Source organism: Motacilla alba, chromosome 13 (genome assembly GCF_015832195.1).
Source record: "Motacilla alba alba isolate MOTALB_02 chromosome 13, Motacilla_alba_V1.0_pri, whole genome shotgun sequence".
Taxonomy (NCBI): Eukaryota; Metazoa; Chordata; class Aves; order Passeriformes; family Motacillidae; genus Motacilla; species Motacilla alba.
Genome location: NC_052028.1, coordinates 10506945 through 10532758, shown reverse-complemented (window position 1 = coordinate 10532758; position 25814 = coordinate 10506945). Strand labels below are relative to the sequence as shown.

Here is a 25814-nt window from a genome sequence, read left to right as displayed (position 1 = left end):
AAATTTTTTCCTCTCCCCATTTTGGTTTATCTCACTTGCCACCCACTTTACAGATTTCCTGGAAGTCTGTAGGGAAAGAATTAGAAGATCACAAAAGGGTTTGGGTTGGAAGGGACCTTTAAAGGTCTTCAGGTCCAATCGCCCTGCAATGAGCAGGGACATCTTCAGCTAGGTCAGTCAGGTCAGTCAAAGCTCCATCCAACCTGACCTTGAATGTTTCCAGGGATGGAAATGTATCCACCCTCTCTCTGGACAACCTGTGCTGGTGTAGGCAAGAGTCAATTTTTCCCATGTGGTGTGAAGTATTAAGAAATTCCATAAACTTGAAAAAACCCCACAACCTACTATTAAGGTCCCTTTTTACACAGAATCTTTGGTTTCTTACAGGTTTCTCACATTCTCAGTTGAATGGCTCCAAGCCAAGCTTTATGTGGGAGCTCTGTGCATCCACCCTTTGATATCAACTCTCCTTTAAGCTGCTTAAAGCATCAATACCAACCCATTACTCACTTGTTTAGATACTTGGCCTCCCTCTCCTACACCTCCATTAGGACATTTCCTCCTCCCTAGGGAGCAGCCTGTGCTCTCCGCCTGCTGCCAGCAGGAGGGAAAGCAGAATGGTCACTGAGTTTAGATTAAACAGATCCAGGAGGAGTCCTTGGAAAGGCAGGGAAGGATTAAGCAAGGCTGGTGTTTAAAGCACCCCCTGCACTCCGAGGGAGGCTGAAAGCTGCTGAGGCTCAGGCTCTGCCTGCAGGTCAGACCCTCAGAATCAGCCCAGAGGGGCTTTAATTGCTCAGTCACTACTGGTCTCCAAGGTTGAAAAAGGTGCTTCATCAGAGCTGTGGTTCCTCTCCAAAGCAGCTGGACTTGGGGATGGAAGAAGTAAACCTTTCTCCTGGCTGTAATGTGCTTTCGAGGAGGCTGCAAATATGTTGGGGGATTTTTTTGTCTCCCCTGTAGAAACTTGTGAGCAAGTTACTTGGGGAGTAGGGGTTTCTACCAATCATTTGTGGCTAGCCAGGGCTTCTGTCTGCATGTTGCCAATCCCATAGTGAGGGAGCAGGTGGGATTTGGGCTCCTGATGGAGCCCCTGTGAGGGCAGGGGGTCCTCTGGAGCTCTGTGGTGGGCTGGGGAGGGGGAGTGCTGGACAGTGTATCCAAACTTCAAAGAGGAGAACTCCAGGCTGTGGCTGAAATTCTGGAGATGCAGTTGCACATTTAAGCACAGAAATGTTTATGCAACAGGGGAAGTTCTGATAGGAGTGCAGAAATATTTAATGATCTTTGTTTATCATCCTTTTCCAGCAGAAAGGAGAGGGAGCAGTGTTGTTTCACAGATAAAAAGCAAGTTCTTGCCTTTTGTTAATGTTGCTGTCACTCAGCAAATACTCCACCAGAGCTGGCTGACCTGCTGCAGGAGGCTGCAAAAAGGAGCCTTTCCTTCCAGCCTGGTAATGCACATGGTGTGGGACAAGTGATGCTTCCAGGTGCCAGGCAAGGAATGCTGGCTGCAGCAGAGAGGCTGCAACACAAGGGCATGAAGGATTTGGTGTTATGGCTTTGCCAGGGACATGGATGCTCTGTGTACTGGAGCAGTATTCTGTATCAGAATTTATTGTTGGAGTGCTTTTTTTTTCCTTAATTAAGGGTATTTTGTCTCTTATGGCATTTTATTGATCCCTTAGCCATTGCTGCCCAGTAGGGTAAGAATACAGCAAGCTTTATATCTGAAATTAGAAATGTATGACCAGATCTAGGCTGTGTCAGCAGTTGCCCAGAACCAGCTCTGACTCAGATAATGATTAGTATCAAGAGGTTCATGTTCCTTGCTTTAATATTTTAAATATTGTGATTTGCAAACCTGTAACAACCATTTGCAGCACGCAAGGACTGCACAGCAATGCTGCTTGCTCAGCAAAGGATTTTTTCCAGAATTTTGGATCATGTTAGATCTGGGATTCTCTACTGTCTGCAATACTGATAACTTCAATACCTGCTTCCCAGCTTGCCTTGTTTTGTTTTTTTTTTTAGCTGGAATTATGTTGTGGGGAAAAAAAGTGGTATTTAAGTTGTGCAGCATACTAATGGTTACGGTGTTTGGGAAGGGGGGGAAGACATGAGATGGGTCCAAAGGGAAGGACATGTGGTAGATGCTCTGCTGAGCTGGCTGTCCGTGGGTCATCACTAACCCTGTGCTCTCTGCCTCCTCCCACAGGGCCCCCGGGCAGGCGAGGGAAGCCCGGCCGGCGCGGAGAACCCGGTAAGCATCACCTGCCCCAGAGCAACCGAGGGCCCTGGGGTGTCATGGGGCTGTGGGAGCCTTTGGGTAATGGCACCTGCCACCTCCATCTAACAGGCTGTGAAACAGGGGCTTCCCTCACCCCTGTGTGCTGGGCATGAAGGGTTTTATTAAAAACTTTAAAAAAAACCAAACCAAAACCAGCTCCCAAAACCTTAAAAACCAAAAACAAATTTTAAAAAATTTAAAGAAAGAAACCAACCAATCAAAACAAAAAAACAGTTCTACCCAAAACACCCCCAGCTGTTGCATCTTTTATCCATCCTTCTATTTATCTTTGTACCATTCAGCCTCATCACTGCCCCATCCAACACTGAAGAGGGACAGTGAAGGAGGGTGGAAATAGGGAATTCCCCAGCCCTGCTGGCCGGGAGGTGTGCACTGGCTTGTTCTCTGCATGTGGCCATGTCCCTGTGCTGCCTGCCAGCCATGGGGTGGTGGTGTCTGCATTTGGGAGTCAGGGATAACCAAACCTCAGCCACCAGTCCCCTGAGCATCAGTGTGCCCTCAGCCCGGCTGAAAGCACAGAGCAGCCTTGCTGGGGGTTCATTTGAGCCGGCTGTAATTCTGTGTAATTCATAAGCACCTCACCACTTCAGTGTGGTGAGGTTTGGGGCTTTGTGCCTGTCTCTGAAACGGGAAAGGACTGCCCCCGTTTCAGCTGCGGAAAGGTGCTGTTTACATCCTGCTGCTGGGTCTGAGTGCTGCTGGGGAAGGGAGAGATGCAGCTGGTGTTGCTTTTTCTCAGTAAAATAGACTGGGATGTGCCCAGAGAGCCAGGCAGTCTTTGGGATTGCCTCACTGTGCCAGAAAGCAGCCCATGAAATGACATGTCCCAGCTCTGCGGTTCTTGAGCACTGATAGAGTGAATGGGAGCGAGTGGATTTTCATTTCGTGAGGAGGCTGAGTTCTGTCCTCTGCTGCCTCTTGCTAGTAAAAATTCACAACTGGGATTTCAAAAAGAGCAGCATAACTTTCTGATCACCAATATTTTAAACACTTTTTTAACTCTGAGGAAAGGAAATTGAGTGGATATATGCAGCACACCAGCAGCAGCACCTGAACTCCTGGACAGAGGGACAAGAAAGGCAGGGAGGCATTTCTCTTCTCTTCCACTGCTGGTATTTCTGAGTGTATTAGGGGTTTTCTGAGATACTTGTGTTCCTGAAGCACCGATTTACTCCTGGCCAAGGGATAGGTGCTGATGGGGTGGTGGTGGATCCCAGCCAGCTTTGTTAATTTGTTTCATTTTCCCAGCAGCCAGACTGCAGGAACAGCCACCAGACAGCTTTGATTATTTTCTTGGGTTTTTTTAAAATATCACCTAAGGGCTTTAAGGAGCACAGTGGAATACAGCATTCTACCAAGGGCAGCTGGAGAGGTCAGCCAATGGGTCTGATTTTGTATGCAGGCATTTATGTAAACACTGTGCAAGATGTGTCTCTGGTCCATACAAAAATCTGGGAGGTAGCTCTGAGCTCGCACATGCCCTTAAATCTCTTCTCCCTGCTTCATGCAAAACTTTTGAAAAGCAGCAATTTCCCTCGTGCTGTGACACATCTGCAAATGCACTTGAGCATCCCCCTGATGAAGCAGAAAGCTGCCAGGGAATCAATGCAGAGCCAGCAAGAAAACAAACATTGAAAAAGAAAAAAAAATTAATTTTTGACGATAAAAAATTCCAAACCTTAGTAACAACTTTTTTTGAAATTCCTGCAGTTGTGGAGGAAAATAGAGAAGAGTGCAGCTGCCACCCACTGCACACAGGCACACAGTGGGGCTCAGAGGGGCACCCCAGTGCAATCCAAGGAACGCAGTGCAGAGCCTGCGCTGCCCCACTGCCGATGCACAGGGAGCAGGCATCCCGCTGTGTATTGCTTTTGGCTGAGCTGACTGATGTTTGTTTCTCCAGATAACTTGAATATATATTTCTATATCTGTTTGAGAACCTGACCACACATAAACTGGGCCCTTGTTCCTTCACTACAGCTGATAAATGTGAATAAAGCTTTGTTTGTGTAGCATGCTGGTGTCCATCCCCAGGGACCCTGCCTGCTTAGGGCTTCACAGCCTCCAGACAAAGGCTGTTGAAGAGCCAGAAGGCTCAGCCCTGCCAAGGGAAGTGTTTTTCTTTGGCCTTTGTTGAAATAGTCATGTTGAAAAACCTTTTTGGATTATATTGAAGCTTTCAATGTATATCTCTAAGAAACAAGCAGAGAAACTGTTAAGAGGTACTCCTGTCCCTTTTAATCACACCCTCTTGTTGATCTAAACCAAGACTGAATTTTGCTTTTTTCTTCTGCCATGATGGATTCAGATGAAATAAATTAATCCTACCGCTTTGTTTCTCTAAACTAAGAATTCATCATCATGGAAACACAGTGGGACAACTGCTCTCTTCCACAGATATGCACCATACCATAAAAGATTAATTTTTAAACCATTTCTGGCAAAAAAAAAATTAACTATTTAGACCGTTTGGACAGGGGACAAGCCTGGCTTCACATACTTCAGAAACACTTGCTAAATCAATGGGGTGAACCCCCACTGCCCCCAGATGTTAAACCAGTGGGGTGAGCCCCCATTGCCCCCAGATGTTAAACCAGTGGGGTGAGCCCCCATTGCCCCCAGAACCTGCCCAGGGCAGGCAGTGGCTCCTGCTGGGGCCTTGGCTCTGGGCTGATAGTTTATTTTGCTGTAGAGAAGCACAAAGGCAACAGGTTTCCCCCTGGGGAGCCCTGGAGGGCAGAGGGGGCTGCACTAAACCCCAGCCTCCCTTTGGACTTCACATCTCTGGTGGCAGCTCCAGCTCCCCGTGGTGGCACAGTCGTCCCCCTGTCATCCCTTCCCTGACCTTAGACACCAGGATCAAGTACCTGGGGAGTGCTTCTGCCACCATCAGCCCAGCTGAACAAACCAGGGAGTAATTGAGTCAAATTACTCCATCCACTCCATCTGATTTACTCTCTCCATCATCTGGCCCTGTGGGAATCACTGCTGCAGCAGAGGAGCAGTCCTGCAGCTGGGCACAACCACTGCGAAAGAGGCTACTTTTAAAAACCAATTTATCCCACTGCTGCTACCACAAGGCCAGAAAATTCACACCAGCAGCTTCCCTGGGGAGATCTCACTTTGGTTGTTTGGTCTGGTCCAGCAAGTCCTGAGCTCCATCCCACCCTGACAGGACAGACACAAGGGTCTTATTTCTTATTCCTTATTCCTGGATATGATTTTCAGCAGTTTCTTTTCCATCTGGAAAGCAAGCACAGCCTTGAAGAGTCATGTGCACCCACCCATGGAAGCAGTGTATAAAAAGAAAAACACATTTTAATACCATTTTATCTGGGATTTTCAGCCTTCTCTCACTATGGGGTGGGAGAAAGGTTTTGCAGCACTTGCTGTCGTGATTGGCCCTGACAGCCAGCCTGCTCATCTCAGATGCAGTTCCTTTCCCTTGCCAAAGGCAAAATCAGGTTTAATGTCATGTTAGCTTATTTTTCCAATGTGATATGTCCCAGTGAGGACACAGTTCAACTGTTGGAGTGAGCGTTTGTGAAATAACACGGATTTTTGCCAGGGACCTGGGAGGTTTTGCTTCCCCTCTTGCTGCCAGCTGGTGCTGTGTGAGCAGGATGGGGTAGGGATGCACAGCCCTCATGGGGCTTTGTGTTTATTGTTTTAAAGATTGAGCCATGCTGGGGTGTTCCTGAAGGATGGATGAACAGGATCCAGGATTTGGGAGCTTAGTTGGCCTATTGGTTCAAAGGCTTTGCACGACTAGGTGGTAGGAGATGATGTTCCTGTCTCTTGGAATATCATTCTGCTTTCTTCTCCTGGCTTGACGATTGATCCAAAAACTCAAGGTCAAAATCTCTCAAAATAAACCAGGAGAAAATCCACATGAAATGTTCAGCCTGGCAAGTCTGAGTAAGGCTCTGCTCTCCTCACATGAAGCAAGAGCTGCCCCAGGACACAAACACCCAAAGCTGATGGCTGGGATGTTGTGTAGCTGTTTGCATCAGCTGTGCACAGCTACAGCCCAGGGGGATAAACCTTGGCTGGTTTGGCACAAAATTCCCTTTACAGGTGGGCCAGAGAGGGCATTTTTTGATGAAGTGTTATTTCATTGGAAAATCCTGACTTGGCATAATTTCTGTTTATGGCAGAAAAAGTTTTGTTTACAAAATGTTTTCATCTCAAAAGCAATTTTTGGGGAAATGTGTTGAAATTTTGCTATGGGGTAGAAGTCTTCTGCCCACCACCCATGATTTTTTCTTTTTCTTTACATTACACTGCAGGTATTGCCTTAATTTGAATTTCTAACAAAGATTTAATTCACAGGGTTTTTTTGTTTGTTTTGGAGGGTTTTTTTCTTATGGTTATTCTGTTTGTGCAAATATCCTGATTTGGAACAAGAAGGAATCTAAAGCTTTTTTAAAAGGGAAAAAACCAATGTGATTCCTATGCAGGGAAGGCTTATTTCTCTCCCAGCCCTATATATACTTAAAATCCCATATTTTACATATCAAGATTTATGCTTTCAAACCCATTAGCCTTGTGATTGAATGGACAATTGTAAATATACAGTTGTTGTTATTCAGTAAGTTGCATGTGGGTAAATCACACAGCAAACTATTAATTTGGGGATTTCTATTGCTCCCCCTATTTCTTACTATGAACTGCCTGTGACAACCTCATACCCAAGGACTTCTTCTGCTGAACTTCAAGAAAAATCTAATCTGGCTCCCAGTTATGTGCTCTCAGTAATGAGCCTCTGCTAGGAGGACATATTCCCTGTGTGTCCCAGCACTGAGGCACAGATAGGAGTGAGAGCTCAACACACAGGGACAAATAGTTTTTGCCAGATTCTGTGGTTTCTTATGGCTGTAGCAGTTGTTACCTTTTGTTGCCCATGGCTCAGTTACTCCCATTACAGCATTCTGAATTAATAGCTCTATGTGTATATATATATATATACACATTGTGTGTGTGTTTAAATACACATAGCCATGTATTAATATAGATTGTCTTTTACTAGATATTTTTTCACATTTTCAGGTGGCCACAGATGCATGTTTGCTACCTGGGGATGGGCTGTTTGCCCTTTAGAGTTGCAGCAAAGTCCCCTCTGCCTCTCCCTGAGCTGTTGGAAATGTCTGGCTGGTTTTGTTTCCCCTGCCTGGCTCTCTCCTCTCATGGCAGGAGAGCTTGCATGATAAACGACTTGCAGATTGAACAGAAATATCATCTTATCCCAGAATTTTCAAGCTGAAAAAATACTTGGAAATAAATGACTGTGACCTGTCATTTCCCATATGTTTGTGTACTGCTGGGCATGATGCTGCTGTGACCCACTTGGGCTTTGGAAATACAAAATAACATGAATGTTGGTCAGTCAGGAAATCTGGGTCATTAATATTTAATGAGTTTTGATTTTCACCTCCTGCTAGCACAGCTGTGCATGTTCTTAAGGAATCTTTTTGTGTTTCCAAATATCTCCGTGGCCTTGTATGCCTGAGCATAAGGTGTTCACTCCTGGCTACAGCAGCATCCTCCCTGTTCAGGTAAATCAATCACAGACCAAAATCCCTGCATTTGCAGGTTGTTTTTGTCTTTATCCTCTTCCTCCTGAAATCAGCCCCCAGGTTAATTTGTCACGTAGTTTTCAATACACAAAGGCTGTTTCCAACTTTGATTTGCTGTAAGAAGATTTTCCAAGTTTTTTCATTCCTCCTTGCAGCCTCTCAAACTGACTATTGCCCGTCAAAATTATTAGCAGTAAATTCTAGCAAATTTCTTTGAAAAGAGCATAAATCTTGTGCAATGTGCCCACATTGATGAGATGGCTGGATGAGGGGCAGCCCCTGCGTACAGGATCAGCTTTTTAATTTATTGTTGATTGCAAAAATATTTGACTTTTTTCCATAGGAAACAAGTGTCTTGTGGCTGGGCTGTTGAAAAACATATTCAGCAAACCAGAAAGTTATGTTGCTCTTAGGAGGAAAAAAGATCAGTTCAATAGGTTTAACTTTATGCCTTAATGAAGATTTATTTAGCCTCAATTGGCCAGCAGCACAGTGAAAGATTGGTGTAACTCCACTGGCGGGGCTGGAGAACATCCAGAGGTGCATATACAGACCCTCCCATTTGAATTTGGGAGGAGGAAGCGCTTTAAAAGAGCACTTGCCTGCACATGTTGGGGTGAAAAAAACAGTAGCTGAGAAAAGGAAAGTAGGCAACAAATTCCAAAGAGATTATAATTGGTACATGATTGAAATCCCATATTAAAATAATTTCCTGCCTGCTTCTTTGACACTTAAGTCTTGACTTTTCCACAAAAGGGCTCTTGTGGGTAGCCTGGTGTAAGTGAGTTAATAAATCAGGTTTATGATTCTCAGTTAATTAATTGGCATAGAGCCACTGGCTTCTGCATTCAGAAGAAATTAAACCAAGGAGAGCAAGTTAAGCCCTTGTGCTCCTGGCCTGGAGGCTGTCCCTGCCCCGGGCATGGCTATGTAGCACTGACCCCCTTCAGGTGACAGACACATGTCACTGGGATGGTTCTTGGTGCACTGCCAACCATTACTTGCTGCCACTCCTCATTTGTAGTCTTGTTTGGTTTTTATTTAATTCAACTTAGCAATGTTTTCAATTTTAAAATTAATTTTAAAATCCTTGAAAAGGCATTGACTTGAAATATGCTTCTTGAATAATATTGTTGAATAACATAGATGAACAAAGCTTTTTTTAATTTTTTGCCTCCATTTTAAGCTTTCCCACTTTTTTTTTTCTTTTCTAATTGTGTTTCTCGTTTCTGGTTTTGATCAGGCAAGATTCAGAGCATGAAGAAATCCCAAACAGAGCTATAGGCTGCCTCATGAGCAGAAGTGCAACATGGATTGCTTTGGATTAGGGCTCAGTGCTCACCTCAGTGCAGCACCAGTTTGGACAAGCAGTGGGAAAACTGCAGAGACTGGTGTGGCTGTGGTGACCACCCTGCCCTGCTGGGGGATTTTGGGGAATGTTTCTTTTCCTAATGATGTTAAAGCCAGCCTCAGACTGTACCCCTGGCCCCCAAAGCCTGATATGGGTGTGATGGGAATTTCCCTGGAGCTGAGGCACCGAGCAGCAGCCCAGGGAACACGAGCAGGGGTACAGGGGGGTGACACTGGGAACACGAGCAGGGGCACATGGGGGTGACACTGGGAGCACGAGCAGGGGCACATGGGGGTGACACTGGGAGCACGAGCAGGGGCACATGGGGGTGACACTGGGAACACGAGCAGGGGCACATGGGGGTGACACAGGGAGCACGAGCAGGGGCACATGGGGGTGACACTGGGAGCACGAGCAGGGGCATAGGAGGGTGACACAGGGAGCACGAGCAGGGGCACATGGGGGTGACACTGGGAACATGAGCAGGGGCACAGGGGGGTGACACTGGGAACACGAGCAGGGGCACATGGGGGTGACACTGGGAACACAAGCAGGGGCACAGGGGGGTGGCACTGGGAACACGAGCAGGGGCACATGGGGGTGACACTGGGAACATGAGCAGGGGCACAGGGGGGTGGCACTGGGCTGTGGGGGTGTGTGACATGTTTGGAGGTCAGGGAGAGGTGGACACATCTGACATAAACATTTGGGGTCTGTAGAAGCAGCAGCACTGCCCTTGTCAGGTCCCTACCCACACTGCTGCTCTGGCTTTTGTGAGCTTATATCCTGCTCCTCCTGCATTACCCAAAGGATAGATAAGGTTCATGGTGAAAATACAGATTTTATTCCTAAATATTTGCACATTTTTCTGGCCACATCTGTCTCCTTTTTGCTGGCCACAGGTGGTGCCCAAGGCTCTGATGCCCTGCGCATGGGCCCTGCCCAGGCTCTTGTAGGGGGAGAGGAAACAGAGTCATACTGTGAAAAAGATGGGAAAAGAGTGGTTTTACACCCCTGTCAGTAGTGCTGTGCCTGCAGCACGGGTTAGATGGGGCTGTAACAGGAGGGTGTGGATGGTGCTGAGTGTATCTGCAAAGTCATCACCAGGGAATTGGACTGAAGAGTCCTAAATCATTCTAGTGTTGGTTCCTGCTTTCTGTTGCTTTATCAGATTATACTTTTTCTTTGTAATTGACTCTTTTTTCTTTTGTTTTTCTTTTGTTTTCCAGGACCTGCAGTAAGTATCGTGGATTTTACTGTTGGATCAACAAAGTTAAGGCTTCCTCTTTCCCTGCCTTTCAGTGTCCTTGCAAAAGCACAACATTTTTTGGTAGAGGTGTGTCTGGAAACAAAATCAGTACCAGATGCTGCTGGATTTTTTTTTCATGATTGTAGACAAATTGTGGGGGGAATTTTAAAATGTTTAACTTGCTGCCCTAGGGCACTTCCACTAATTTTAAACTCAGAAAATATTCAGTAACAAGGAGTTTTCCCTTTAAAGAGTTCTTTAGTCTGCCTCTATTTAACAGAAAGAGTGCTATACTAATATTTAACATGTTACTGGGTTTATTGGTTCTAAAGCTCTGTCTTGCTTTTCTTATCTATTGTGTTTCCAGCATTTAATATGGGTTTGGTTGCCTCAAAAGGGGGGCTAGAGGGAAAACCATAGCTTGCTTGCTTCTTTCTTTGAAGCCTTGGGTAGAATAATGAGCATTCCTACCAATGCAACCAGAAAATTTATGGGGAAATAGTTGTTTGAAGGGGTAATAGTTGAAAATGTGTCAACTCCTCCTTTCAAATGTTCAGACGTGCCTTTGGCTGTGCCACCACATCCAAATCTGTTGTTCTCCTGCTGTTTTTGGAGTGAGAATTTATGTTTTATTTGTGCCCTCCAAGCTGCTGAGGGTTGGTTTAAAAAATAAATTGTGGGTATTAGGTGCTTCTACCTTTCTTCCCCCAAAGGAGGAGGAGGAAGAGGAGATGTTCAGGCTGTTTGCAGCCCCATTTCTTTGTCTGTCAATGCACTAGCAGAGGCATTTCTTCATGTTGTTCTCTTCCTATAGAGCCTTGCTGGGTTGAAAGGGCTTATTTTAGAGAAAATAAATTTGGCAACTATTCCTGGGCTAATAAATTTCCAGTTCTGTTTTGGTGACAAGAAGTGGGGGCTGTCCCAGCACCATGGCTTTGGCTCTCCTGGGACTGGCAGCACTGCCTGTGGGTTTAGTTAAGGGTTTTCAGCCCTTTGAATTTTTACTTCTATTTCAAGTTAATTTTTTCACCTACATACTTAAGAGGAGGTTGAGCAAAATGATTATTTGGGATTACAAATAAAGATGATAGTGGGATACTGCCTGTTTAAAACTCCCCATATACATCTTTAAGGGACACTCCCCACTGACTGAAGTACTTTGGCCAGTTGGAAATGGGTTTGTGTGGCTGTTTGGTGGTGCTCAGAGGCTCCTCTCAGCCCACACGCAGCCGGGGGTGGTGCTGCCTCACGTGTGCTGCCTGCTCACGTTTATTATGGCCATCCAACACAGGCAACATATGGTGCACTATTAATTTTTCTTTGTCTCTAGTTGGTTTCATTTCCTGGTTCCCACGGCACTATTGAATTGCAAACGGAGCACAGGGGAGATTTAACACAAACAAGACCTTTTTTTCCTTTCCTCTCCCCTTGCCCTTCTTTGTAAGACAACTCCTGGTTTAGTTAATTTTTGGGTTGGGTGGGGTTGGTTGGGTGGCTTTGGTTTTTTTTAATCCTGCTTTTTAGCATAAATGGCCTTTGCCAGAGACTTCTTTAAGCATAATATAAAATAAGTCCTAGAACCCGCAGAACCACAATATTATTTTATTTTAACAGTACTGCATTTATTAGTTTCTTCTGTTTCTTGATTTAGGCCAGAAGGAATTGATTACTTCTTACATGTACAGCATTACACTGTATCCCCAATTCTGTTGTTCCCTAGTAGCAGTTGTTCTGGTATTTTATTCTTTTGGCTGTCATAAGTTAGTTATGCATATAAAATTATTAGAATTTGTGGTACAGGATTTGTGGCTGATGGATGATTGATTGTCCTGTCTGTGAGTAAGGGGTATTCTGCTAAGATATGCTATAAAACCTCTGTTTTGGAGAGCATTAAAATCACATGCTGGGTAGGAAATTTCTACAATTGAAATATAGACTTACCACAGACTGTAATTAAGCATTTACAGTCACAGATATTAGCGAACACATTATGTGCTGGTGTGCTGGCTGGGGAACTCACCAGCGAGGGCAGGGCATTCCAAGTGTTTCCTATTTATCTGTGTGTGCTCCCCTGCCATACCTCTCCATAAAACCTCCCGTACCCTTTATCCCAAGCTGTAACTGGTTAAAGGGGCAGTTGCTGGAGTCAGTGTTGTTTCTGGATGAACCAGGAGTGCTGCAGGAGGCATTACAGCTGCAGGGGTGCTGAGGAGAAGGGAGAACCCCCGTGAGTGGTGTGCAGGGGCTGCTGGAGCTGTCCCATGCCATGAGCAAAGCCTGACTCTGACTGTGCACCCACAGCACGCTGGCACCACATGTGTTTATGGCAGCAGGTGACATTGCTGCACCAGGCACTCACCTCGCTGCCTGTTTGTATGCCAGCTGATTCTCACCAGCTCCTTCCTGGGATCTGCCATGGGTCTGGCTTGCAGCAGCCTCTGCTGTAGCTCAGGGCATGGTTAGCAGCCCCTTGGGCTGTAAACGCCTCTGGGAACCCCTGAGGAGAGCACGGAAGGTGAAATACCCTGTGTTTTGTTCTGCTGATCCTGCAGCTGCTGCTAGTAACTTCAGTAGGGTCATTCCCCACAGCATCAGCTGTGCTTTCTGCTTCATTGCAAATAAAGCAAAGCTTAGATGTGAGCTAGGAGAGTGCATCCTGCAAGGAAGTTAATGAGTCTTAGAGGGGTAAACCTTCACTGAATCAAGTGCTGGAACAGGAGTTTGAAGCTCAGTGGTTGCTGTCCTGGCTGCTGCCTCAGCCTCCACCACCTCCCCCCAGCACTGGGGTGTTTTCTTTCCTCTTGGCACCCCCATCCCAGGGCAGCTTTATGGCCAGGACCCAGTGTGTGCCATGCATGTCTGGTGGCTTCAGGGCCAGCAGGGGCTGGGCACTGGCAGCAGGGATGGGTGCAAGTTGGCAAAACCAGTGGTAAGTAGCCAAAGGGGCGCAGGGGATCACAATCCAGGGAAATCCAGGGAAAAGACGCTGTAGGTGTGACCCCTCTGATAGGAAAGTTGCCCCAGCTGGAGGTTTCTCCAGAGTTTAGTGCCAGGGCTGGCTGGAGAGCCAATGGCCCCATGTCCTGCCTGCTGCTATGTGATGTCAAGCTGCTCCAGGTGCACTGACTGACTCATCTCCCTTGTTCCCCCCCACAGGGGCAGTCAGGACGCGATGGTTACCCGGTAACTCCACTGCTCCTTTCATTTTTATTCTTTTCTAGTCTGTGCTCTGTGGTCCTCTCTAGCATTTTCCATGACACTGATTTTTCTTGCCTGTTTTATGCTTCTTTTTCACTTTTTCCCCCCTCTCTTCCTTCATCAGGAATAGCTTTTGAGGGATTCAGCCCTAAAACTTAAAAGCCTGATCAATATTCTCCCTTACTGTTTATAGGGATGAAATACTTGAGCCCTTTCATGGTTGTATTCTTGCTCTTGTTTAAGAGTTCACTGGACTGCAAAATGAGTAAAGGCTTTGGGGTTTGTCCCACTTAGAACTCTAAGAGGGGATACTGGTGAAAGAGCCTCAGGTGTTTAGGTAGATCCTCATTTGCCCATATCCAAAACTTTTTCCATGGGTGCAGAGCTGTCCTGCTGGATGTGCAGGAGGAGGGAGTCCTTGCTCTGGCCAGACCCCAAACCTCAGCCTCCTGGCTGGCTCCCCTGTCCCTCATCAATGCCCTTGGGTGGCCACAGTGCTCCAGCTCCGAGGGGCTCAGCAGCTCATTGGTGAGCCACTCCCAAGCATGCACTTGGTGTAATGGTTGCTAAAAAGCACTGTGTAAATTCTTCTTGTACATGGCATGGAGAGAGAGCTTCCAGCTCTGCTCCTGCTTTTTGAATTGATGCAGCTTTTTGAATTGATGCAGAGCTCTGCACTGCGTGTTGCTCTGGAAGGGGTGTATTGGCTTTTCTTAGCCTTCTCCTTCCTGTGGTTGATGCCCTTTATTCCTTTTTTTTTTCTTTTTTTTCTTCTTTTTTTTTTTTCTTTCTTTTTTTCCTGAATGAGTGTGTTAGGAAAACCCCCTGCTTATCTTTGCCACCACATGCCCTGGCCTGGTTCCCCTTGAGTGCCCAGAAACCATAGAAACATCTTTTGAGTTTTATGTGTGCCAGGGAGCTCAAGAGAGGAGGATTGGAAGGGAATTCCAGGGATATTTGCAGTTTTCACTTCCCCCGGACCCCTGTGATCCTCCCTGGGGAGGGCAGCAGCATTTTCCCAGAAATGGAGAGGTGGGAGATGGGGTTAATTTTGCAGAACCGGCCTGTGCTGCCCTTGTATCCCTGCCATGAAAATACTCGGGACTCCACCAAATGATGACAGATGAGGTGTGCTGGGAGGGGAGGCTGTGGCCAGCAGGGCTCCGTGTCCAGGGAAGGGGTTTGTCTCCCTCAGGTGGCACCTGCCCGCAGCAGCCCCGGAGATGCTGGAGCCAGGAGGCTGTACAGATGCCTCAGGGGTCTGTTGGAAATTAGGAGTTTAATTTATTAGAAGTTAAGATGTTACATTTCACTCTAATGGGCTGATGATTGTAATTTTTAGGGTGGCTTTTTGCCCTTGTGGGGTGTGGCAAACGCTGCTGGATTAGCAGTGCCCTTGGCAGGTTTGTCCCTTCTCCTGTCTCAGTCGTGTGGTTTAGTGGCAGAACTCTGAAAACCAGAACTTCTGGGAGGAAATAGGAACTGTTCCCTAGGAGAGAGCATCACCACTGTCCCCTGGGCAGCCTGGCACCTTGCCTGTCCCAGCTTCTGGAGAGGGATTTTGGTGATGCTCCAGCACTTCTGGATGGTGTCAGGGACTGGGAATGACCTCAACTCTGCTGCCACATCTGCACTGGGAAAATGACATTCACATCACCGCAAGGTTTTTCCTCCTCTCTCTTACCCCCAGGACCTGCAGTCCTGGTCCAAGCTGGTGTTATGCTGATTTTGAAACCAGCAAACACTGAAGTACTACATCCACATGGCTGTGGCTGCACTAATTAACTGTATCTAATAAGGAGGTGAGGATAATTGTATTTCCAAAGCAAGATGTATCCCTGAAGAAGGAGGAAACGAAACATAAAGCAGGCTTGGGAGTATTATTCAGCAGAAGCATATGGACAGGTTTTATTAAATCCAGTTGCATATTCAAATGAATTTACTTATTTAGTTCCCTTCAGGGTGATCAAATAAACTCTGAGCTGTTTCAGGGGGTGGATGTGGTGAAAATGCAGAGGTAGAAGGTGGATATTAAGTGGTGTGTGGTGACACTTGCTTCCCTTGGCCAGCAGTGCTTTGAGCTGCTAGTTTATAACTGGGCTGCCAGAAAAGGAAGCTTTAAAGGGATGAAGTGATCCAGAGCTCTGGAAATGGGACTGAGAGAGAAAACAGCTTCTATAAGATGATTTCAATATTTTTATACTTAACATCTTAAGAGGAGAGGTTTGAGCCTTACAATAAAACTTTACAGCAGAAACAGTTTTTTTCTTTATGAAGTTCTGTAGGTTTATTGTTATTTTTGAAATCCCATAGGGGATTTTGGTTTCCATTTTTAACCCTATGGCATATCCTACTAACAGTGTCATAACACTATGAAGGATGTTGGGATTTGTTGCTCTTCTGCTCTCGTTTGATTTGGTTTTGACACCCCACTGATCATGCATCACAGCACACACCTCAGCCTGAATTTCAGTGTAAGGGCTGTATGGGTCTGTCTTCTCCTTCCCCAGTAACATTTGAACTTGGCCAATTTCAGCCAGGTTTGCCAGAAAGACAAAGACTTTGTAGAGAATAGTTTAACTTTTGACACTGGGGGCAGGCTAAGGGAAAAAGCCTTTCTGATGCCCACGGTGAGGCAGGAGCCGTGCTGCCACAGAGCTGCCTTGAGCTCAGGTTTGCATGGGGGCAGCAGAGGAAAAGCAGATGTGCAGCCTATGATGGAAATGTGTTTCTCGTTGGGCAGGACCAGGCCCTGGGAGCAGGATCCCCTGGGACGTGTCCCAGGCTGTGCAGAGCAGTGTGGCTGAGTGTTGTAGCTGTGGATGTCCCTTAATGGGGACAAGGAGCAAGGAGCATCCCTGCTGCAGAGTGGCTCCCCTCGACCTGGTGTGCTGTCAGCATGTTGGGCCATTTGTCCTGGGGAGCTGGGGGGGAACAGAGGGCTGGTGCAGTGGGGCTGTGCTGCTTTTGTGAGCAGGGCAGGCAGCTGCATCTGAGCAGGAGGAAAAGGAGAAAATGAGGAGCAGATGGGAGAGCTGAACCACGAGTAGGCTTAGAGCTGACCTTTGAGAGCAGGAGGAGCTCTGCATTGCACAGCTGTTTATTTGGATGTTAGGAAACATTTCTTCACCAAAAAGGTTGTGAAGCATTGGTCTGGATTGCCCAGGGAAGTGGTGGAGTTACTGTCCCTGGAAGCATTTAAAAGATGTGGCTCTTGATTTAGTGGTGTGCTTGGCAGTGCTAGGTTAATGGTTGGACTTGATGATCTTGGAGGTCATTTCCAACCTGAGTTATTCTGTGGTTCTAAGCAATGGCTGTGCAGTGGTCTTTGCAGTCTTGCCCCCATCTCTTTGTCTGCTTCATGCAGGGATGGTTCTGTACTTGCCCTCAACCTACTCAGTTGTTCTCCTACATATTTCTCCTCTTTCCCAGCAAGATGCTGCCTTCGTGGTTCACCAGAACCCATTCCCTTCTCTTCTCCACTTACTGGAGAAGCCTTTGGAAGCCAAAGTCTCTGTTTCTTGAGAGTTTCATCTGCCTCTACTACTCATCTCTAAAATCAGTCTCAGCTACACCACTACGTGACATCCCAAATGCAGGGTTGTCACTTCAAGTGGGAAGAAACCAAAAGAATGAAGTTGATTAATGAGGGGAATTACTTCATGTGCATGTCTTCATTAATAGAAAGCAGAGCAGGGAAGAGGCTTTGCAGAAGAAAAGTATGATATGAAGCAGGGTTGTGTCCTATTTTATACATTTCCCTTAGAATACTAGGATTTATTTTTAGTTGAGAGGTGTGTTACCCATTTTGTCCCTCCGATGTATAATGTCTGCCTTCTGAATTTTGTAAATCACTTGTGTGTTGCCTGGAAGACCTCAGGCATCGTCCTGCCCATCTCTTGCAGCAGTGGGAACCTTTTGAGATGGCAGGGACAAAAGGTACCGTGCTCTGCCTGTTTAGAAGTAATGCAGCTGCTTACTGAAAATAATTCAGCATTGAGTACCCAGCTCTGTGGTCCCCAGCACAGGAAGGATATTGATCTGTTGGAATGAATCTAGAGGAGGCCACCAGGATAAACAGAGGAATGGAGAACCCCTGCTATGAGGAAAGGCTGAGAGAACTGGGATTTTTCAGCCTGGAAAAGAGAAGGCTTTGGGACATCCTAATTGCAGCTGTGCCATACCTGAAGGAGCTACAGGAGAGCTGGAGAGGGACTATTTACTTTATCCTGAAGTGACAGGATGAGGGGAATGGCTTCACACTGACAGAGGGTGGGGTTAGATGGGTTATTGGGAAGAAATTCCCTATAGTGAGGGTGGGGAGGCCCTGCCCAGAGAAGCTGTGGCTGTCCCATCCCAAGAAGCGTCCAGGTCAGGTTGGATGGAGCTTGGAGCAACCTGGGTCAGGGGAAGGTGTCCTGGCCCATGGCAGAGAAGCTGGGTATAAGTCTTCAAGGCTCTTTCCCACCCAAACCATTCCATGATTCTGTGACTAACTGACAGGTAACTGCACCAATATAATCAATTAATGGACTTAAGTTAAAAAATAATCACGACACAGACATTACTCAATGCTAGCTTTTCATTTTGGGGAATGATTGCTCTGTCAGAATTGAAATACTCCTGTGCAGGCCATTCTCACATATTTATAGTCCAACTCAGGCTAAGGAGCTATTGGAGCTAAGCAGGTCAGCATCTTCAGAAACTTTTATTTTGGGAGCCTTGGACAGTGAGCTAATATCTTCCTTTGGCTGCAGTGTTGTAAATCCAGATCTACCCACTGAAGTCAGCTGTAATGTATAAGTCAGAAATCAACTGGTAAGGATGGTAAAACTCTGGTTTTAATTAATTTTCAAGACATAAAGTGAAGCCAAATGTGTTTTTCTAGGCTGATGTCTGTGAGTGGGGTTGAAGAATCATGTGTAGAAGGGAAGATGGTTCCCTGACATAAGAACTCAGCACAGTGAAGCCCTGGAACAGTGACTTTGGTTACAGCTCTAGACCTTGACCATAAACAGTGGAGTCTGGGGTTTTCTCCCCTCAGCAATTAAGAATTTCAGTTACTACACAACTTAGGGAAAGTCTGTGCAAGATTTTCATGTGTGACCCATAAATATAATATGAATGCAGACAGGATGATGTGTGGGAAATGAGGAACACATGGCTTAGCCTCTTCCTGGTGGCAGCTCCTCTGTGCCATTGTGGTTCCTTTTTTACCAGAAAGCTCCAAGGCATGCCCTTAACCAGGCATTTTGGAAATGGCAGCACCAGAAAACCACATGTGGCATTAATAAAAAACTACTATTACAAGAGAACTGTAGGAGTAGCTGAAAATTGAACTGCCTGATGTCTTGATGAGTTGCCTCCACCTATGTAATTATCTCAAAGTGCTGTCGAGGTGCAGCCTGTGAGAGTGGCTGGAGTTGCCCTGTGTGCAAACTGAAGCAGCAAGCAGCATTTTAGCTCTTCAGGAGGGCTGCCAGAAATCCCATGTGAGGTATGGGAGGCCATACTATATGCCCGGACCTCATGGGCTGTGTGGATCCCAAACTTTCCTGGATTTTTGCAGTAGGCAGTTGATTGCAGACCTTGGGTGGTAGCTCTTGCATGGACACAGCTGCCTGTGGTGTCCAAAACACATTGCATGGGTGTTCTGGCTGGTTGTGCATTGCTAGGACACTTTTAAACACTGTGTGGTGTGATGAAGGCTTCTGTTGGTGAGGTATTTAGTTTTCTTAGCTTGGCTAATCAAGGTTATAACTGTAATTTAGGTTTCAGTCCTGTGTTTGTTCCCATGTTTTACTTGTAAATATCCAGACTTCAAGGAGTGTCTCCTGTGTGTGAAGTCATTTGCACACATACCTCTCCCAGTAAGAGCCCAAAAGACAGAAGTAACAAACATTCATTTTACAAGGCAAACTTTGTAGTTCCAGTCCTTTTCATTTTATTTTAATATCAGTTTTGTGGCCAATTCACGTAATTATTTGCCTAGAGGGAAAACCCTCTTTAAACAGGGAAAGCAGATCCAGCATGTTTTCCTGCTACATCCATTTGCTGGCTCTCTGATGTGGGAGCAACAATGATTTTGTGAAGACCAGTTCTTCATGGCAACAGTTCATTTTCCTTTTGATTTAAAGGTAATTCTTCCACAGGGATAATAAAAAGTTGTCTTCCATCCCACCCAGTGGAGGAATTGCAGATGCATTTGTTTATCCTCCTGATCCCAATAGTTCTGGATGGGGAGAGGAGAGGGCCTGGTGAAGGTGCTGACAGGAATGGCAAGGAGAACTGTGCAGCCCAAATTGCACTGGCAGGGCAGAGGTTTGGTTTCTGGCTTCTCATGCAGCTTTTCCTCTGGTTTCCTGTTTTGAGTCTTGAGTGCAGCTGGTGGATCTGCATTTCTGTTTCCAGTGTGTTTGGGTCCAGCCCTGTGGTGCAGAGGCTTGGTGTCTAGGCAGAACAAAACTGAGAAAACCAAGAAGTTTTCTTATTAACCAAAGAGAGGTAATCCAAACAGAAGCTGTCAATGACACTGGTCTGGAAAAATTATAAAGGCAGTAAGCACTGAAGTGTTTGCTTGTAACACCAACATTCTTCCAAAATTCTTCCACTTACCTACTTAAAAATTGCCTTCCCAGCTCAGAGGCCATCACCTCTCTCATAGGTGGATATTAAAAAAATATAACCAAAACCCAACTGGACATCAAATGCTTGAAGAAAGCAGTTGTGCAGAACACATGGGACTCAATTAAGCCTCAGAAATTTGTGGAAGTTGGGGAGCTCTTTCTTCCATAAGAGTACTTTGCTGTTTTGGAAGAAAGCTGGTGCAATGTGATGCACAGATGAATGAGTTCTCCCCTCAATGGGGATCTGGCATGCCTGCCCAGGAGCCAGGGCAGTCTGTGCTGGGAGAAATGACCAGACTTGCTCTATTTAGGCACCTCCAAGTGACCTTCCTCAAAAGCCCTAGCAGTGCCCTGTGCAGCTCCAGCCCAGGGTTTGTTTACCACCCCTTTGGACCAGTCAGTGTTAGATTTGATTCCAGGCATTTTTCTTGAGCGTCTTTGAGAAGACATCCAGAAAAAAAGAGGAAGCTCTGTGCACAGACAGAAGGCGGCACATCTTGTGGTTAAAAAAGAGGCAGCTCCTGCGGGGAAGAAGGTCCCTTATCTCATTTGAAACCCTGCAGAATGTGGCCGACATGTCTGGAAGACAGCTGGGAATTGAAGCACTCTGGTGAGCTCAGGCTAGCGATGCAGAGGAGAGGCCGAGCAGTGGGCAGAGCCCAGTGCTGCCCCAAAAGCTTCCTGAGGATAGAGCTTGGGTTTGTTTTTTCTGGTTTTGTCTGTATGTTTGTTTCTTTCCCAAGGCTTTCAGAAGCGCTGGGAGCGTTCGTGCCCGTGGAGGGAGCGGGGCTCTCCCTGCAGAGGCTGGCTCTGCGCGGCCGCCGGATGCCCGCCGGGGCCTGCCCGGCCTCCGAGGTGGCTGCTCCCTTGCAGAGCCGTCTGGTTTGCATTACGGGTGAAGTTTTTAGCAAATTACTGCTCCTTTCTGCTCCGTTTCCATCAAAGAATGGGCAGAGGCCTCCCAGCAGTCTGTGGACAGATTTTCTGGAACAGAGCGCAGATCTGGGGGGGTTTTTGTTGCCTTGTGAACGCACGCTTGGCTCTTACCAGGCTGCTCTGCACCGTTTACCTGACACCTCTGCCGGGGGATTTATGGCTGGCAGCCTGGGCGGAGGGACATGGCTCCCTCTGAGGAAATATTTCAGAGCCTTTGGGGGTTTGGTGATGCTGAGCCCTGCCAGACTGTGTGGGCAATGCCCGGGGTGTGCTCAGGTGTCTTTTTGGAAAGAAATGAGGGAGAGGGGTGAGGGTTCTGCAGTTCTGGGTCTCTGAGGGTGAGGAGGGCCCGGCTCATCCCGCTGCCCAGAACATCCCCGTCCTTTGGGATCTGCCACAAGACTGGGATTGGTGTTACACGCAGGGAGATTAGATTTTGGGGAACCCCTAAATGCTCTTCCTCATAAAAAGAAATGGGGTTTTCCATCTGAGCAAGGACAGCCTGGCTCTGAGGCCATGCAGGATGCGGCCTGCATGTGTAAATTGTTTCCAAGTGGAAACAATTAGTCTTGCAAGGATTAAAAAATAATGTCTCATCAGTGTTGCTGTTTAGTGCTTGTAAGAAAATCTTAGACGCTGTTTGGTTTTGGAATTTTTTTTTAAAACTTTGTAAAAAACTATCATCTAGTAATGGAAAATGGGTTTCCAGTTTGCATGTAGTCATGGTTTGCTCCATGACTGCATGGAGGAAATTTGGCTTCATGGGGAATTTGTGTTGGACAATACTGAAATAGCTTTTTTCAAACAAAGAAAAAGAAAACTGTTAGCAAAGGTTTGTCGATAATCATGTTCATTGCTTAAAAATAATATTTATTTTTAAGTGCAGCACTATTCCAATGCATAGCAATCCCATCCCATTGCAGTGAGGCTTTCCATGCTATATATTAAGCTAAACATGAAACTATTGTGATGTAAATTATCTCAATGCTTAAACGTGATGGCTCCTGGTAGGAATGTTTCCAATGTTTTGTCATGCTGCAGACTGATATGATTTTGGGGTCTCACACCAGAAGTCAGGGCTGATGAAGGAGGAAACTCCTGCCCAGAACACCTCCAGGCTCACAGCAGTGAGTGGTGTGTCCTTGGAGTAATTCCTTGTATGACCAATTCCATACTCTTCACAAGTTTTTAAATGTAGCAATAAATTGATTTAGCATTATAAATAATGATGAAAATAAACAATAAAATATAATTTAAATGCAATAATTTAAATGCATTTGAAAAGACAGATGATTAGTGAGGCAACAGTGGTAGTGTATGGAGTAGAAATTTGTTATTTTGTAAGTGTTTCTCATCCTTCTGCACTGAGGACTTTGGGGAAGGAGGAGGAGCAGCAGTAACTGGGGTTGAGGTGACATCCCAGAGCAAGTCTCTTGGACTCAGTTTATTCACAGTTAGTGCCAGTGATTCTCAGCTGCTATTTAGAGGACTCACAGTTCATTTTTTGTTTCTCAGTCCCTTTTCTTCCCTTTCCCTTCAGCTGGGAAGCTGGGAGCAGCCACAGCAACCTGGCTGTCTTCCTCCACTTTCCTTGTGACAGGCCTGGCAGGGCGTGCTTGGCCACAGCTTTTGCCAGAGCTTTCTTCTCACACAAAAATGTGCTGAGGAACCACATGGCCAGCAGACACTGTCCTGCCTGTGAGGATTTACAGCATGGCCTATAGGAAGGGATGGTCCCTGCTCCCTGCCTGTGCTGCAGATGACCCAGGGCCCTTTGCAGGGATACTAAAATATTGTCATGCTCTTTTGTTCATTCCTTGAAATATAAGATTCTACCCTTTTTTGAAACCACAGAGCCAGAGATGGAAAGGCAGCCCTTTGAATTTGTCAAAATTTGACTGCAGGGTTCCTTCCGACCCCTGTGCTAATTTTTAGCAGAGCAGGAAACATTAAAAATAACCATGAGAGAAGATTTCCCAACTCAGAAGGATTGTCCTCTTAATAATCTCTGGCTTTGCTTTCACTATATATTTTCCCCTGTTAAAATTCCTGTAACGCTTTAAGAGCAATCCATCCCTGCCAGCAGCAGTGAGGGCACTGGAGGGGGATGGCAGAGCACCAGGGAGCCAGGCTGGCACCTGGGCTTGCTCTGAGCCAGAGGTGAGTGATGTACGTGGGAAATGCCTGTTATTTATTGGAAGAGCTTTTGCATGTGAACCAGAGCTTGCAAGCTCCACATCTTCCCTTTTGGGTGAGCTCAAAACTGTTCTCAAGCCTTCAGCTGACCTCAGCAACGGGTGAATCTCATTTTTGCAATGACAGGTGGCATTTTGGTGCTGTATCTCAATACTTGTGAGCTTCTACTGTGAAACAAAATGAAAAATACATCAGAATTTGTTTTTAAAATGCATCTGAATGCAGTCCCTTACTCTGAAGTGGAAATGTTGTGTGTCAAAACCAAGGCATGCATCAAGATTATGTGATATAGTAACAAGTTCTGCTTAAGCATCAACATCTTATCTGAGCCATGTCTGCATTATCAGCATCAAGGTATAATAGATCATTGAGTAATAGATCATCAATGTGTACCATAAAATATATTAGCTTTATAAATAATGTCCTCACCCTGGTGATGGCAAAGGGGGATGCACCATGGGATCACCATGGATCATTATTCCTACAGGAACACCTGTGCCTATGTCACTCTTTGTGAGGGGTGAAACCAAGGTGTGTAATTGCAATTATCACTCACCTCTGCTCCGTGTCACCAGCTCTCCCCACTAATCCAGCTCCTCCTGCTCCAGCAACCTGAGGGCTCCAGACAGATGTTGCAGATGTATTTTCTTTGCAAAACTGACAGCAACAATTTTTCTTTTTTAATGGGAAGGGTGTCCCACAGAGCTGATTTGACCAGGCACAGAACACATCTGGTGTGTGGTCAGAAAATGAGATGTGAGTTTGTTACCAGCTGGAAGGGGACTCTAGGGTCATCTGGGACCCCATCAGTGTACTCTTCTTTGAGGCATTTTGCCCCACTTAGCCAGTGCAGTGATGGTTTTGGTCAGAACTATGTCCTGGGGAAAATTTTCCCTCTACCTTGTTTTAAACTATTGGGTTTGTCCTAGGCAGAAAGTTGATGTAGAGAGTAATGAATTATCTGAATTGTGATCACTGTGTGAGATTTAGAGCAAAAGACTGTAATCAAGAGTGAGTGAAGGCACAAGGGAAATTGCTCCCTGGGAAAAAAGCAGAGCCTAAAGCCACTGTGATGCTTTCTATTGCCAAGGAGTCCAAGGAGAAAACTCTCTTTTTTCATACACTTTTCCTGGTTGGTTAAACAGAAGTATTTTTTGTCCTCTGAAAGTGAAAACTTCTGTAGAGATTGGTTTTAAGTGGAGAATAGAGGGTTACTTGTTGTTTCCCCATTCCTTGTTTATCAAATAAATTAGAGATTGCTTAATCTTTAATTAAAATGACATGGAGGAGAATTCAAATAAAAGACAATAACAATCTCAACACATGAGCACTCCTGAGATTTGCAGGCAGTCAAGTCAGGCAGCCCAGATTTCAGATGTTCTCTCTGCTCTGCCCATGAAATCTCCTGGCTGCTCTTGGGAACCCTGCCTTGCTCACACAGACATTTGGCTGGGCAGGTAGAGCAGAGTCAATTAAATCTCCAGCCCAGACTAGCAAGATGTTTAAAATTCTATGTTAGTCTTGTCCATTCAGTGCTGTGGCTGGCCAAGAGCCCCTTTGGAACCCTGATGGATATTGTTTCTCTCAAGCATTAAATGCTTTTCCTCAAACATCTTCTGAATAGGCCATTGTTTTTGCTTCTGGATGTCACTTTGTGGACTGATACAAGAATAGCTAAAAGCTGAAGAACTGGCATTTTATATTTAAAAGAAATAATAATTCTGGGACTTCTACTCCTCTGAGAAGTTGAATGTGCTGCCAGTTCTGTGCTCAGATCCCATGTCTGATCTTCTGAAAGTCAAGGAGTTGCAGCAGGAGCTTCAGATTAATCACCTCAAGCAATTGTAGTTTCAGGAAAGAGGCTCTATGAACGTGATGCCATTTCCAGCTTTTAGAATGTAAGGAATTGAGGTGAGATAAAATATGGAGGAGGTGTCAGGGTAGTTTGGTTGTGACCTGCAAGCCTTTGCATTAACGACTTTATGCTTTTTTCATGACCACTATGTAGCTGTTGAGCACTGATGGTTCCTTATAAGAAAAAGTTCACATCACATAAGGAATGTAACCTGTGCTTGATGACTTCAGAAATCTCCTGTCTGTAAAGACATCCTCATTTATTTTAAAGTGAACTTCTCTTGCACAGGTCCCCCCAGCCCTTGTAACCCAGCTACTGATGATCTGCCCAGGTCATGTGGATTTACCTCTTTTTCCTTACAGAGCAGCGTTCCCCAGAGTTTTATATTCCAGGCCCCATCAGCATAGCCATTGCAGACTGATTTTTTTCTTTATCAATGGCCATTTATTCCTTACCAATGGCTGTGAGCTGCAAGGATGCTCTTTTTAATGCAGCCATTGGCCTCCTCTTACCCAC

At 45.9% G+C, this 25814-nt stretch overlaps 1 protein-coding gene across 1 annotated transcript in view; it reads left to right on the top strand.

Moving 5' to 3' along the window:
• COL23A1 (collagen type XXIII alpha 1 chain) overlaps nt 1–25814 on the top strand; it is a 176080-nt gene that overhangs the window by 124386 nt on the left and 25880 nt on the right. The window contains exons 3-4 of the mRNA XM_038150352.1: nt 2219–2263; nt 10468–10574. Coding sequence (XP_038006280.1) covers nt 2219–2263; nt 10468–10574 — 152 coding nt within the window. The remainder of the gene's footprint in view (nt 1–2218; nt 2264–10467; nt 10575–25814) is intronic.